The following is a 16561-nucleotide window of genomic DNA, read 5'->3' as shown; positions in this document are numbered from 1 at the left end:
TTTCAGGAAAAGTCAGATGCAGCAGGCAGGGCCTGGGACGCAAAGTGCAATATCCCAACCCCCTTACTACACAGAGGAGAGAGCTAAGGCCCCCACAGTCAGGATATCACTGAAGGCTGACGAACAGAGCAAGTGACAGAGAAAGGGCTGCAGCCAGAGGCACAGTGGTTCTGCTCTGTTGCACCACGCAGGAGGTAAGCTGTCGGAGGGCGGGACCAGGAAATCTTCCTTCTGGCACAATCCTAGATACATGCTGGTGGGCAGCCTGTCCGCCAAGCCCGTGTCCATGCTCACTTCTGTCAATGATCATCCAGGCAGACACAGGACGATCTAGCTAGACCCCAGACCCACTGAGGGGGGCTGACTAGAGCCCTGATGATGAAGAAGCCACGTGCTGACAGCCAGGAAATCGAGCGACAGCACGAGTTCCACGGCTCCATGACTGTGCCTGCCCTTGTTCCCGGGCCTGCCCTTGTTCCCGGGCTGTGTGAATTACATGAAAGTCTAAAAGCAACCAAGGGACAGGAAGAAACCAATCACCTGCAACATTTGGCAAACATGAACTCTAAAAATGCTACTTTGTTCTGAGGAGATAATCTGCCCCGATTATAAGGACCACACTTGACTGAGCTTCCTTATTGTTACAAAGTGTCCTCCTGGCCTGGCAAACATTCTTCAGTGGGTGGGATAAAACTCCTTTAGACAGCCCACGGTGAAGGACTGAACACATTTCTCATACAGATGCTCCCCTTGCTCCCCACACAAATCCACACACGCACACACAACATAGCCCCACAACAGCCCCAAGCGCGCGCACGCACACTTACGTGTGGAGGTTGGGGATCACGACTTTATTATATTTTCTGTTTGCAGCTATGAGTCATGAGCCACATTATAAAAACGGCAATCCTACTATATTGTCATCTTGACTGTAGGCAATAAACAGGGGGGGAAAAGATAACCAAAGCATTCAAGACGCCAACAAGAAAATATGAAAGAAAATTTAAGGGTAAATTTTAAGTAAATCTACAGGCACAGGGCCACCCTTGGCACAAACCCAGCCCTGCTGGTGTCCACTCACGGGTCAGGGCTCTGTTGGAGGAGGGACAAGCTAGGGGCACGCAGGGGCCACTCAGGGCCTTAGGAAAGGCCACAACTCCACCAAAGCACCACGCTGGCCCTGCACGCCCTCACAGAGGGCCCCTCTGCAGATAACACTAGAGGAGGTATAGTTCCACTTGAGGAAAATTCCTTAGAAATAACTTATGGGTGAGGTGGGCCATCCCCCTGGGAGAGTCTCTGCTGCGAGGCAGGGGGCCCCTCCAGACAGGTGGAAAGCTGAGGAGCACAGACCTTCCTCAACTTGCATTTTGTTTTACTTTTCAAAGACAAGGAACTGACTTTGCTTTTCTTTTTAACTCCAGTTGTCTTTTAAGGTCCAGTCTTACCTAGATAGAGATTTCTAATCATCCCTCCGGACAACCTTCTAAGACGGCTCCGCTGGGGGCGCCCTCACAGTCAGTGGGTATTTCCCACGTGGTGATCAGACTTGTGGATGGTCAGAGCGACGAGACCTCAGACATCCTGACCCCATGTCTGTTCTTCCCCCGTGTTCAAGGGACTGGAGGCGGGGTCAGTCCTCAGCCCAGGGCTCTGGCTCCCTACACCCCCATCCCAGCACCCCCTCAGTACCCCACCAAGCAGTTAGGAGAACCTCATGGAAAACATGTAGTTTTTCTTTTTAAGAGTGAAAAAATTACAAGATGAAGGAACTTCTGTACCTTATTATGATTGAGGAAGCTAGTAAATACTAACAAGATGGAATGATAAAATCACCAAAAAAAAAAAAAATGTAGGGTTTATAAAGATCCTCTGCAGTTTTGTTGCCATTAAATACTCTGTGAAGTCATATGTTGTGTGCATATGACCACTTTTCTGTCTTTCTGCATGGTTAAGAAGTCATTCCAGAAAGACACCACCCCCACAAAACAACACTCAGAACACACAACCCACAGCACACGTATAATCTACGGGACTAGTCTACAATAGTACCACGCTCTAGACACACGTTATGGGTATCAGCTAAGAAAACATCCATTTTCTAGTTCTTTAATCAGGAGGAAGATAAAGCTGCTGCTAACATTTCAATAAAAAATCTGATTTGTAACTGTCATTTTCACATGGGAAACTAAACTGAATTCAGTGAGTTGACTGACTGGCCACACTTACGTCCCGGACAGTCCGTGAAGTGGCAGAGGGCGAGAGAGCCAGTGTGTCTCTCAGGGAAGTTGTAATGAGTAATTCTATAGATCAAATTTATTTTCTTACAGATTATATATTTGTGTAGGAATGTATTATGTTTATCACCCCAATACTTTTATAAAATTGATTGTGACCATTCCATAAAATAGAGCCTTAAAAAAAAAAAAAAAAACCTGTTCACTGACAGTTACTACTGTGAGTGAAGAGCTTCCATTGCTGGATACGTACTCCCCCAGAAAAGTTACATCCAAAATGGACATTTTATGACAAAAATCACTCAGTTATCTCAAAACCAGAACAAATAGAAAACGACACCTCTAAGGAATTGAACTACTTCTCTGACTGCTACCGCAGAAACACAGAAAGCCAGCAGGTTAAAGACATGCAGGAATCAGTGCTAGACGGGGATTAACAAATCAAACTCAATGCAACTTTAATAACTGGGTTGAAAGTAGACTCTTAATAAAACCAAAATATTTTCTTCCTCAAGGCAATTGTTAGCTACAAAGGAAAAATGATTTCATATCCTTGGTCCATAAAGAAGACACATTTATTTACATCCCCAATGGACTCAGAGGCTTTACACTGTCACAATGAAAATTTTATGCTTCCAAAAATATTATATGATCAATGCACTTGACTTAAAGCTTCAGGTATTAATAACTTCATTTAGACTTCTTAAAAAACCAACACAAACATACTTTCTAGAGTGCAAAATGCTTCTTATTAAATATTTTAGTAACACAAAAGCAAATTTGTTCTTTAAACACAGGAATCCTTTTCAAAGGATCATCACCACAAAGACATCCATTGCCGGCAATGGACGTGAAAACAAAACTGCCAGCTGGAGGAAAATGCAACGTGAAAATCTTGCACCCAGTTTCTGCACCTGAATGAGGTGACCCCGTTTACTTGTACAGACTCATGGTCGGACTCTGGTACATGCACATGTAGGCATCACAGAGAAGCCTCCGCGCACAGCTTTGGATCCTCCGGGAGTCCAAGGAATGCAGATCTTCCAGAGACATCTTCAAGTACTCGCCTACTTCTGGGCAAGGGGTAACTTGAGGAATGTTGAAGCCATTCTGGCCACCTGGGGAAAGGGAGAGGCCTCATAAGAGAATGCTGTTCAAGCCCCGCCCTCCAAGCAATTTTATGGTCCTGTGATTTTCAGTGAAGGCTATTTTTTCAGCTCTGAAAGACCATGTTTTACTTCCGGTTTCTAGAAGCTAAAGCCTCTTTTTCACCATGGACATTTTTCTCATTTCATAGTTTCAGAAGGATGCTGCAGCCGAAAGTGAATAAAATCAGTCAAGGACACAGATCCTGAGCAAAGGCCAAGACCTGCTTTCTAGGCTTCTCTGTAGGCAGCTAAGGGATGATGTGATTACACACCTGGCGCACAGCACCCCACACTTCACACTCCCACATCCCACCCAGACATAGCATCCCCGGACATCGCACCACCAGAGCATCAAATTTAGAGCAGATGCCGTGAAGTAAATACTATTATGTTTCCTTAAATTGAAAAAATTGTGTAATTCTAGAAGGTTTTGTTTTACCTATCTTGTCACTGACTGAAGGTACTGTGGAGTATGGTTTCAGGGATTCCAGAAAGGACCTTCTGGCTTCTCTAAGCATCTGAAACCCCAAGCTTTGCATTTTACTGTTAAACACAAATGTGACATGGGGTAGAGACATGCTGACAGACAGGGCTGTGTTGTGTCCCTGAGAGACAGCGCTAGGAAATGTGAAGACCTGGTCCAGAGTTTGGTCTCCAGTCAAGAAGCTGCCACACAGCAGGGTACAGGTTATCTAAGGGGTAGAGGGAAAGGCTAAAGGGAAAATGGGGCATGAGAAGATGGGTGGAGGAGCGTGCAGTCCCTCACAACCTTGCCAGACTGAGTCTAAGCTGCAGACGGTACAGGCCGAGATGTAGGTGTCCTCACAACCACTTCGTTCCAGACCCGCAGGGTCTCTGGCACATCATGTACTGAGAAGTGTGCATCCGGGAGGGAATGAGTAGAGTCCTAGAGAAAGGCCTGGAAGGTGCAGCACATTTCCACCTCAGGAAGATGCACATCACACGCAGAACAGGCTTGTTTTTCCAAAGAAGATACTTACTTCTACTCTTAGTTTTCTCCTTTGGACACAACTCAGTTTAGTATAAAAACTCTTAATCACTGAGGTCAGAAAGTCTGAGTTAAATACAAGCTACGTGACCTCAGTGACCTAAAACCTCAGCTTTAATAACAGAAAAGATGGGGAATCATCCCCATCTCAAGAGGATGTAGGTATACAGACTTAACGGACTTTCCAGGAGGGTGGCTGACAGGCATTTGAGAAGCGGCTGTTAGGGCTTGTACAGAAAATGAGAGGAGCCTGAAATAAGACAAAGCTGAAGTAAAACCTCCAGCCTTAAAATGAAAACTTTGGGATTCTTTTTTTTTTTTTTTAACAAAGAGCATACGCATGTCAAAATATCACCATATTACTTCTTAGTTTAGTAGCAGAGTTCAAATAAATTTCAAGACATCAGACCGTCACCGAGCAATTTCTGAAAGGCTCTTCTCACAGAATATCTTCTTTCTCAGAACAGACTATTACCCAGGAGCAGAGGTGGGGGGACCCAGAACTCAGGGGCTCAGCACCTGACTGCAGAATGGGCAATCTCTCTCCAAACAAAAGTTGCCACATGTAGAAGAAAGGTTTTCAATATACCATCCCATTCTTTAGGTTGCGTTTTTATTTTTGTGATGTTTTCCTTTTAGGTACAAAGCTTGTTAGGGGCCTCCCTGGTGGCCTAGGGGTTAAGTCTCAGCACTATCACCTCTAGGGCCTGAGTTCACCCCCGGCCAGGTAGCTGACCCACATGGCACAGCAGACCTCTCCAGACTCCCCCCTGCTCCCCTCAGCAGTGTGTTTCAATAGAGCCACCTGTTCTGGCCCCTATTCGGTCACTGGTGAAACCTCTTACCCCCTGCACCACTATGTTATTAAAAAAAAAAAAAAGAAAAAACAAAGCTTTTTAGCTTGATGTTGTCCCACGTGTCTATGTTTTGTTTCCCTGGCCAGTGGGGCTACGTCCCAAGGACATCATTGAGGTTGACATCCGAGGGCATCCTCTGTGTTTTCTCTCAAGTATTTTATGGTTTCTTATGTCCAAGTCTTTAATCCATTTTGAATTAATTTCTGTGTACGGAGATTAAGTGTGGGTCTAGTTTCCTTTTTTTGCATTTAGCTCCCATGATCCCAGCACCATTTCCTAAAGGGGCTTTCCCTTCTCCATTATACAGCTGTGGTACCTTTGTTAGAGATGAACTGTCCATATTCAAATCACACGACTGACAAGGGGTTAATTTCCCAAACATATAAAGTGCTTACACTCTCCACTGACATAAAAAACAGACGACCCAATGAAAACATTGGCAAAATAGCTAAGCAGACACCTTTCCAAAGAAGACATTCAGATGGCCCACAGGCACATGAAAATCATTATAAGGAAAGTGCAAATCGAAACCACAATGCGCTACCACCTCACCCCTGTGAGAAGGCCCCGTATCAAAAGAATAGAAATAACAAATGTTGAGGGTGTGGGGAACAGAGGAAGTCACATCCACTGTTCGTGGAATGCAATCTGGTCTAGCCTCTATAGAAAACGGTAAGAAGATACCTTCAAAAAATAAAAATGGAAATCCCACATGACCCAGCAACACCTCAGCTGGGTATCAACCCAAAGAATATGAAAGCTTTACTGTGGAAAGGTGCCCGCAGGCCTGTGTTCACAGCAGCACTGTCCACCATTGCCAAGTCACGGAACCAAGCTCAGGGCCCAGCGGCAGCTGTGGAATATATACTCTATGGAAACTACACAGCTATTTTAAAAGATGAAATAGTGCCCTTTCAGGACAAAATGCTGGACCCTAAGGTGATCACGCTAAGGGGAATGAGTCAGAAAGTGAAAGGCAGATATTGGATGGTCTCAGATACTGGATGGCAAAGCACAGCAAAAACAACTCTCACACTCTATGGAAAATATACCGGTTACCAGTGGGGACTGGGGGAGGGAGGGGCCCTCGGGAAGGAGTCGTCAGGGCACTGGCACCAGAGGTTTGATGGAGGTGAGTGGAGCACATGCATGTCTAGGGGTGTGAAAATGTACCCCCAAAGTTACACAGCTGTGTAAATGACTGACAAGGTTAATAAAAATAGGACAGAATGACATCAAATACCATCGCGATCGGCCATGCTGTCAAAGAAGAGCCAGGCGGAGTCGTCCTTGCCGTACTTCACAAAAGCAACGTAGTGGCTCGTCTCTATGCAGAGGACGGCAAACAACTCCATCTTCTGGCAGGGGATGCAGCCGTGTCGCCAGTCCCAGTCTGGTAAGTCTTTGGGAAGTGACACCGGGTTGTATTTATGATTTAATCTCTTGGGGTGAAGGTGGACCTACGACGAGACAAAGAGAATATCAGGAAGGAGCCAAACTCAGTGTTGGTAGTGAAAGGACTCTATTATTCAAACTCGTCCCTACAAGCAGCAAGCAGGCACTTCACAGAAGTCCATCAACTAAGCTCAGAAGAGGTACAAATAATACCACTTCATTATGAAGAATTTTCATTTAATTATGAATTGTTCTTTATTTCCTAGCACCTCTGAGTCCCCCTCCCTACCCCCCCTCCCTCACCTTCTTTTGAATCTCCGCTACCTCAGTTTGGTTATCAATGCCCGCTAGCTTTTAATTATTTTGCTTTGGTAATTCATCTGCTTTGATTCCTTATTTTACCCACATATGTGAAATGACTTACTGTTTGTGCTTATGTTTCTGACTTACTTACATAATTTTCTTAAAATCCCTCCTTTCTGCTGCAAGCATCCTGTCATGTCACTCAGCTGCATCTTCTGTATCCAACCCCTGGCAGCGGACATTTAGGCTGTGTCCACGTGCCGGCTATTATAAATAATGCTGTAATAAACCTTGTGGAGTATCTCATTTTTTGAGTTGATGGTTTCGTATTCTTCGGACAGATCCCCACAAGGGGAATTGTTGGATTAAATGGTATTTTAATTATGAATTTTTAACTTTCGGAAACCTGAGATCGATTTCTAACTACAAATAATTTACTGTTTCACAAGAGCATACCCATTAAGCGTACTCAGACTTACTTGTGTGTTGCAGGTTTTACAGAATTGTTTGATTTTCCCGGCTGAGATGTCTGGGTCATCATAGCATTCTCTACATTCATACATCGCCAGCCCTCCGCATATCCGGCATTGCCTTGGGGCTAAGTAAGAGAGGGGTGGAGAGTTCACAGGTCTTTAAAAATACATTCTTTCATTTAAAAAGAGTTTTAAAATTAAGCTTTAAAAAGGACAGTGTTAGAATTGGACTTGCAGTGGCGACCTTAATGTAGTATATACACAATTCCCAATGATGGGCATCGAAACTTGTTATAATGAATATTGCCTTATAAAAAATAAAGATATTATTGAGACCAGAAAAAAAAGGATGATGTTCATGAACACAAAAATCCCTTCCTGTCCCGTTAAACTCTGAGTTGACTTTCCTTGAATTCAGGTTATCTTTAAAGACATTTTTTCTGATCTGATGACAATTTTTTCAAAATAATAGTCTAGAGGGCTTTACCTGATTACAACATGTGCACTGATAAGATTTCAAAGGTTAAGGAAAGTATAAAAAAGAAAACTGAAGGCATCTACAATATCAGTTAGCAGGAGTTACAAGTTCAGTTACTAGAGTAAAATTGGATCATCCAATTTTAAAGATTAACCAATAATTTTGCATCTGCTTATTCATGTAACACTGTATAGTTCCTCTTGTAGAAAGCATCAACTTATTTTTTCACTTAACATTACATCATAGCCTCTTTCATACACATTGGTCTTCAAACATGAATTCTAATGGCAGTATCATGGCTGCACAGACACACCATGATTCATTTAACTACCCTTCTCTTGTTAAAGCGTAGTTTCTAACTTCTTACTTGTATAACAAGAAGTAGACATATTTTATATGTCTACTATTTAACAAATAGACATATTTATATATAAAATTACATGTCTCAGCACTTTCAAAAAATAAATTCCTAGTACTGAAATGACTAGCTTACTATTTTTAGACTCCTTGATACCAAATTGCCTTCCAGAATTGTATTCCTTTTGACTTTTCATCACAATGAATTAGAACAATAATATCTTATACTTACTGTCTTCAAGTAAATCTGTTATATTTAATTCCAGTGAAGGAAAAATTTTTTTAAAAAGTTTGAAGTCTTTTCCAAATCGAGGCATCTGAATAATCAGACACGATGGTGCCTAAAGAAAAGATACACATTTTTAGAATCAAAGTGCTGAAAAAAAAAATTCCCTATGAAATTGAAACAGACGTGGCTGTGGAACCAAGCTGTGCTTTCGCCACCGCGCTGATGGCCTGTCAAACCGGACCTACATGTGGAGGCAGAACATAAAGGCAGGGCGCCAGCGGCCACCAGACTTCACGGAGGCCGTGGGGCCAGGAACACACCAGGCCACAGGTCAGAGACACACCAGGCCATGGGCCAGGGAGACACCAGGCCATGGACAGGGACACACCAGGCCATGGACAGGGACACACCAGGCCATGGGCCAGCGAGACACCAGGCCATGGACAGGGACACACCAGGCCATGGGCCGGGGACACACCAGGCCATGGACAGGGACACACCAGGCCATGGGCCAGGGACACACCAGGCCCAGGGGCCAGGCATTTCGACAAGCCTCATCTCAAACAATATGCTGACTCTCTAGAGTGACCATCCACGCTGGGTTTCTACTTAAGACATTGGTTTATTTATTTTGGAAAGATTGCTTTTGCAACTACAGTGCAGGAATTGTGATCACCGGTAAGTACTATTCCTTATATTTCAACAAATAAACAATTGTGGCTAATAGGGTTTGACCAAAACATTCCTTCAGAAAAAAAATTACAATAAAAATAAGCCACACGTTAAGATCATAAAAGTCAAGACTAAAAGAAAGATAATTTATATCACTTATTCATCAATAAACCAATATAAGTGAATTATTGAAAGAGGAAAAGTGAACATTTCCTTTTTGATGTATTTGGATAATATGCTTGGGTAAAATGTTAAACGTATTTTAACCTAAGTTAATTTAATATCTGTTAAATTTTAACATGTTTAAAAAATCGTAAATCTTCACTGCTTTTAACTAAACGTTTTCGAGTTACATATTAGCCTGATATTTTCTTTGGCACCAAACCCTAAAAACCTTAATCTTAATTCTAAGGCTTTCTCCACAAGGACAAAGTTGAAACATTTTTTTAATTTGTGTTTTGCTAACAGTTTGTGTTTCTAACTATTCTCAGAGGGTTAAAAGTAATAGCTTTTGAATTTACTAGTAGTCTAAAGAATCCTAAGGACTTTCACATAAAATACAATAAGTAGTTATGACTAACCTCAGCAAATTTCAGGTTACTGTTGATAAAAGACCACTCTAATAACTGCTGAATTGTAGGAACTCCAACTTTCTCATTTTTTTCCATAAAAATTTGATAGAAGTAACAATCTTGTACTTTTTGACCTGCTGATCTAAAAACAATCAAAAATACACATAATTTATTTATGAAATGTTTGAATCAGAAAGTGATGCTGTAGTATTTAAGAACACAAAAACATGAAATTGATGGAGCTACTCTGGATACTCAGAACAACAGAGAACAGTAATTTAAACAGCTGATGTACTTGTGCCTAAGACCTCAAAAATGGTTTCCTGTTTTAGTTTTCGTACTGAACAATTCCCTTAGTGATCAGGAGAAAAATAATGGAATAATACCTGCAGTCAAGAAGTACTGTGTGGACAATATAATCAGAAGCTAAAATCACTTGGTTCAATTTCACCATCCAAATCTAGAAAGCATCAAACTGCATTTAATGCTTAAGATGGGAAAATAAATTTTATATACTTGACTGACACAGATTCTTAAAGATCTTCTAGAACAAACTTTTTCTAAAAGGAAGACCCTGAGATCCAGGGAAGGACAATCATTTCCCAGCAAGTCAAAAGCGCAGTGAAGCAGAGAATCCAGGCCCCACCTGGGTTTTTCCAGATGAAAAACAAAAGTGACTTTCTTCTCCCCAGTTGCCTGCTCACTCTCCCACATCATGTACTTTTAACATTACCTCCCCTCCTTGTGTTTGAAGGCTGATTTACAAGAGACTGCAGTATTACATATAAGCTAATTCTATTTTTGAACTTCTGTTCAGTTCTGTGGATCCATATTTCTAATTTTATACCAGTACCACTGTTTAATGTCTATTGCTTTGCCTTTACAGCTTATAATAGAACTCTTTTTAAAAATTCAATGTTTTCACCCATTTCATCTTGTAGAGAACTCTAAAATCACTGAGTTCCAAAAAAAAAAAAAAAAAAAAAATCAAGATCTTGATTAGGTACAAATTATTTTGTACAAAGTAATGTTTAAATTATTTAATCTTCCCACCTGGAATGCAGTCTTTCTCACTAATTAATCAAATCATCTTTTAGTCTTTTACAAGTCTTTTAAAAACCCTAGTTCAATAAATTGATTTCTTGGCATTTTATACTCTCATGAAGTATGAAATTATCCTTTTCATTTTTGCTAGAAGGTATACAAGAAATTCTACTGACTTCTCTATGGTTACTTTCTACATGGCCAAATTGCAAATTCTTTTGTTAATTCTAACAGCTTCCAAACAACTCTCTAAGGTTTTCTAGGTATACTTAGAGCGATCACTATCTTTGAAGAGATAATAAATAGTATTCTTGATGTTTATCATGTCTTATTAGTTAGACCTCCCAATACAGTATCAAACTATCAAACTGCAGTTATGATACTGTCTACCTTTCTTTCCTCCTCATCCATCAATACAACATTGGCATCAAACAACAGCACTTAAGATAGAGATGAGTAAAGCCATGTGGCTATTGACTAGCTTTTAGGGAAGTGAATAATATGCTAGCAAGATTTTCAACACATGGGGAGGGGCACATGGACTATGGAAGAGGACTATGGGGGCCTTGGTGGTAGGCTTGGGGCAGTGACATGCATCTGAGGACATGTGTTCCCATGCCTTTGAGTCACATACAGTGTTTTACACCAACATAACATGATCAAAAAAAAAAAAAAAAGAGAGAGAGAAAGAGAGAGAGAGATTTTCAACAGAGAGGCCCACACTACACTGCAAAAAGATTCAGCATGTAGACTTATAAACATTCAAAACTATTTGGAAAATACAATCAATTACAACAGCTCACTAAGAACTTAATTGCATTTGATGCAAGGGTTCCATCCACTCAAGAAGGATCTGGGAGTGGGAGGGGCAGGGACCGGGTTACAGAAGTGGGAACAAGAAAGCTAATTTAAGACTGAATTAATTCTTCAAGAGGTGGGTAGACAAAAACAGTGTTTTCATGATGCTGGGTATAAGATTCTCTTAAAGGGCTTGTTCATTTAAATTACAGAAATATTTATGTACCATCTTATTAAAACTATTTGCAGTAGTATTTATTACCAGAATTAAAATTAAAAGCACAAATTTACATTGGATTCATTCTTCAAGTTGAATATGATATTATGGAAAAATAATTTGCATTATAGGAACCTAACATGCTACGATCCCTACACAAATACAAAATTTAATAATCACTACAAAATCTTTTACTGAATGATGGTTGTGAAATGAGGGCTATTTTTCCAATGTTTCTGCAGCAATTCAAAAGTTACCTTATTTTTAACAATGGTTCTACCCTTAAAATATGATGAAACAGGATATTTAAGAACTCTTCAGGATCTAGGAGAAAATTAAAAATCAAGTAAGTCACAGACAAAATTTTTTAAATCATTCTACTTATTATTAATTAACAGTCAAATTTCTATCCTGAGTTCAATTTCATAATAAATATTATTTCAATTGCTAGTATAGTGCTCAAGTTTCCCTTACAAAAATACAAAGAATATTTAAAGGCATGTCACAATTTTGTTACTGTATTGCATTTGGAAGGGTACAATCATTCATATATGGTGAAATAATTTTTATTTCTTTCAAGGGGCTTAAGGTAAGTGGAATAAAACCTGAAGTATGATCTTGAGATTGTTTGCTAAATAATCATCAAGCCTTGAGATATCATACTGATTATAAGATGATTCTGACACATACAAAGTCAGGTCTGAGTCTCTCAGTAAATCCATTAGCTATGAAGAGATTAAAATAACTTCTCGGACCATAGACGTGGTCCTAGTCCGCCATTTTTTAACTTCCTTTATAAAAGTTATGTAGAGAAATGTGGATGACTTTATGCAACCCTTTATCACTGAAAGGAAGCAATTCCAAATGTCATTGCTGGGTAGAGAGAATTTTTTTAATATATTTATTTAATATGTTGGATCCAACCACCTTTGTAAGGGAGTTCATTGTTCCACATCACTCACTTTTAGAAGAGAGAAAGAAAATATTTATAAAGAGTAGAGTATTCACACTTCAAAAGGAATATCTAATTCAAAATGAAGCCCCTTCAGACTACACAGACGCCCATTTCAGTCAATGATTAGCATGTGTTTTCAAATTAGCTTTAATGCATTTACTATAAATTAAGACAGTCACCTTTTTCTTCAGAGGTAAATCCTGATGCAGCCTCAACTTTTTCAAGTATTTTCCTCAGTTTCATAATCTTTGTTGCACACACATATCCATATCTATGTTAGTAAGAAACAATTAATACTGGCTACATGTTGAATTAAGATGACACACTCTGATAATCACACATTGTTTACATAACTTCACATCTTAAATCAACATTCTAGACAATTATTTTGAAAAATACAAGTATAGATTTCTTGAGGTTTGAAAATTAAAAATCTAGATTCAGAATTATCTCAGGTACTACTGTACCCTAAAAATAACTGTCTTACACTAACATACCAAAAAAAAAAAAAAACTTTTAAATTTGTGATGATTGTTTTTTAATATTATTTGCTTAATAAATTAGAGCATTTATCTCAATAAATGACTTTGAATTTTAAAACAGAAAATACATTTTGAGAAATAATCTTTTTAATACTGAAGAATGGAATAAGCACCAGGGGAATGGAAAGGTGGTAAGGTTGGTAACTGAAAGTCTAAAATCTGTGTCACACTAATCATCATCGTAGGACATCTTCTCTAATTTTTGTCTGAATACAGGACACATTCACTAGAGTTAGGCCCAATTCTTGACAGAATTCTAATTCTAAAAATGGCTTCAGAAGAGACCTTAGAGCTCACCACAGGGTTAATAAGGTGACAAGCAGAATTAGTTCATTTTATATCCATTTAAAAAATATATTTATTTATTTTGCATAGAAGAACTAGGATGTAGGCCTGAGGTGTGGGGAGTGAAAGGATTCACCAGAGACAGAGCGGGGAGCAGAACAGGCAGATCTACTGAAATACACTGCTGGGGGGAGCAGTGGGAGAGACAAGAAAGATATGCTGCGCCATGTGGGTAGCTCCCTGGCCGGTGATCACTCAGGCCTCAGTGGTGCTAACGCTGAGACTTAACCTCTAGGCCACCAGGGAGGCCCCCATATCCATTTTTTTACATTGACTATTTGTTCACTCAGTAACTCTCCACAACCAACATATATTGAGCATCCATCACTTACACAGTAATTCAAATCTTTAGCCACTGGGAATATTAAAAAAATAAGATAAAAACAAGGTCTCTTGACTTAGAAATACTTGAGATGGAGAAAGCAGAGATTTCAAATAAAACCAGTCAGCTAAAACATAGATATTAATGCAGCAGACACAATGGATTTTGATAACAGAGCATCTGACAAGTTTCTTACTATGGACAGGTGACAGAGTCTGGCTAGCCATGACTTTTAGGTGGTTGGACAATAGTATGCAAGAATGTTTACTAGTGGGCGTCTGATATTTTGGAAAGAAAGAAAGAAGTGCCAACAAGTGTTCAAGTTTTGGATTTCATCTGCATTGTCTGGTGTGAATTACATGGGGGGTGAGTATGTTCAAAAAATTATATAAGACAAAATAATTGATGCAAAAATCAAAATCTCAATTATCTTAAAGACAGTCATTGTCATCACTTAAAAATCTAAGGAAGAGCCTCCCCAGTGGCACAGTGGTTGAGCGCTGGGCTGCTGGTTCAATCCCCGGCCGCCGGCAAGGGTCTCACATGGCGCGCGGACCTCTCCTGCCTCGCCCCACTGCTCTCCTCAGCAGTGTAGTTCGTCAGTCTGTCTGCTCTGTTCCCTGCTCTGGCTCTGGCTGAATTCTGGCTCTGGCGAATTCTCTCACCCTCCCGCGCTTCTGACTGTACCCAGTGCTTGTATAAATAAATAAATAAATCTTTAAAAAAATAAAAATCTAAGGAAAATAAAAGATTTTGCTTTAACACTGAAGAATGCAACAGTCACTGAGGGGAATGGAAGGGACATTTGATGAGAAGCTGTCACGTCCTGGCATTCGCCATTTGCTGCATCTTGACCAGGTTTAAGGAGTTAAACAAGTTAGGGCAGTCTAGAGAGCAAAGGTTAAAGAAATTGCTAATACTTCATCAAGATAACTAATTTTTGCCTGTTTCTTATCAAATGAAAGCAAAATATAAATTAATTACTGTACCAAAAATCAGCAAACAGGACACAACCTACTTACATTCTTAGAGGATTAACAATTTCTGTCCTCAGTAGCTCTTGAGTTTCACTATAATATTCTACATCATGCTTTTCTTTGGGTCTAAGTAACACAGTGTCCAGGACAGAACTGAAAGCAAACAAGCTGCAAAATAAAAAGATCATTTGCATCATGCAGTAACCATTATTTAAAAAAAAAACAGATTCTAAAGAGAATACAAAGTGAATAAATGCAATCTTGAGAATAAGTGACATATAAATCAGTTTTTTCCACTAACACGTATCCAGGCCCCTTTAACCATTCCCATAGTTCCATCCTCAGGGCCTGGAGAACCTTCTATGTTAAAAACACAAATGTCAGGTAGGCCAACTCTAGATAGACCATGTTAATGGATAAAAAGATGCCTATGGTATATTAAGAAAACTTTGCAGGAAGTTGAGAGATTTTTGTCTGAAGCAAACAGAGCAGAGGAGGAAATTTAGGGAGCACCTCCCAAGGAAAGCATATTCCCACTGCACAGCTCCCTCTAGACATCACACTTTTCTCCTCACACCCCTCTGCAGAGATCTTTCTTTAAATTCTGAATCATTTGTGCGTGATTAATAGTGGTAACTGATATCAAAAAACAAAAGAAAATTTGGCTAATACGAGTTTTCACCAGGCTGGAGAAAGAACATGCTATCAAGTCTGCAGGGCTTGTTTTTGTCAACACATCTGAAAGACTAAAAGTCTTCGGCCAAAAATAAAATCTACTGCATTTATTCTTCTCCCTACTTTAAAAATTTTAACATTTCATTATCTTCCTAATTTCTATGACAAGGCTGTACAAAGCTGGCAGGTTACACTCCATTTAACTAGCAGTGTACTTGGCCCAATCTTCAGAGTATAAAATGTCTTGCCCTGTTAAGTTGTTCCAGTTTGGAATAACTACACGTCTACACACAAGGGCAACCGTGCTTCTACTTAAAATAATTATTTAAAATAAAGCCACTTGTGATTGCTTCTACCCAGTGAAAGAAACAGGCACACCAAGCTCTGTTATTTGATAGGTGTCGGTATTTATTCTCTTCAGTCATGTGATTTCCCAGATACCGTCAGAATATCTGATCCGTGTGTGACACTATCATTCACATCTTACTCATCTCATTATTTTTAACTCATCATTCTCTGCATTGCTTTTCTATATTAACTTTTTGGATACAGGCTCCTGAGACAATATTCAAGAGCCAATCGGTAAAAAATGAATAGCAAATCACATTTCCTTCCTGATCCCCAAAATCCCAGTTTCTCTACTCAGAGGAAGTTAGCAGATTCTTTCACGAGCACACATGCACGCACATACACACACAGACACACACACACATGTCCTTGCCCTCACAGCACTATCTACAGCTACTGCATTAATTTTAAACTTACCAGAACAGAGTTGAGTCTAAGTAACAAGAATTGTAATGACCCTGGATACCTTTCTTCTTTCCAATCATTATCTCTAGACCTTCCTTTTCCATTTTTGGCGGAGTATTTTCTTCAACTACTTCACTTAAGTAGCCTCCAAATGCTAAAAAAATAAAAATGAAAAAAATTATTTTCAATTATTATAGTATGGA

At 39.8% G+C, this 16561-nt stretch overlaps 1 protein-coding gene across 4 annotated transcripts in view; it reads right to left on the bottom strand.

Annotated features, from left to right (window-relative positions):
• Positions 1 to 3170: 3170 nt before the first annotated feature.
• CYLD (CYLD lysine 63 deubiquitinase) overlaps positions 3171 to 16561 on the bottom strand; it is a gene marked incomplete at both ends in the record, with an annotated part of 31784 nt that continues 18393 nt past the window's right edge. For all 4 annotated transcript variants that reach the window (XM_084257313.1, XM_084257314.1, XM_084257315.1 and 1 more), the window contains 9 exons: positions 3171 to 3355; positions 6495 to 6711; positions 7429 to 7547; positions 8490 to 8598; positions 9740 to 9872; positions 12047 to 12113; positions 12924 to 13015; positions 14976 to 15098; positions 16371 to 16512. In XM_084257313.1, the coding sequence (XP_084113439.1) occupies positions 3171 to 3355; positions 6495 to 6711; positions 7429 to 7547; positions 8490 to 8598; positions 9740 to 9872; positions 12047 to 12113; positions 12924 to 13015; positions 14976 to 15098; positions 16371 to 16512 (1187 nt within the window). The remainder of the gene's footprint in view (positions 3356 to 6494; positions 6712 to 7428; positions 7548 to 8489; positions 8599 to 9739; positions 9873 to 12046; positions 12114 to 12923; positions 13016 to 14975; positions 15099 to 16370; positions 16513 to 16561) is intronic.

The sequence above is a fragment of the Talpa europaea genome (genome assembly GCF_964194135.1).
Source record: "Talpa europaea genome assembly, chromosome: 16".
Taxonomy (NCBI): domain Eukaryota; kingdom Metazoa; phylum Chordata; class Mammalia; order Eulipotyphla; family Talpidae; genus Talpa; species Talpa europaea.
This window is presented reverse-complemented; position numbering and strand designations above follow the sequence as displayed.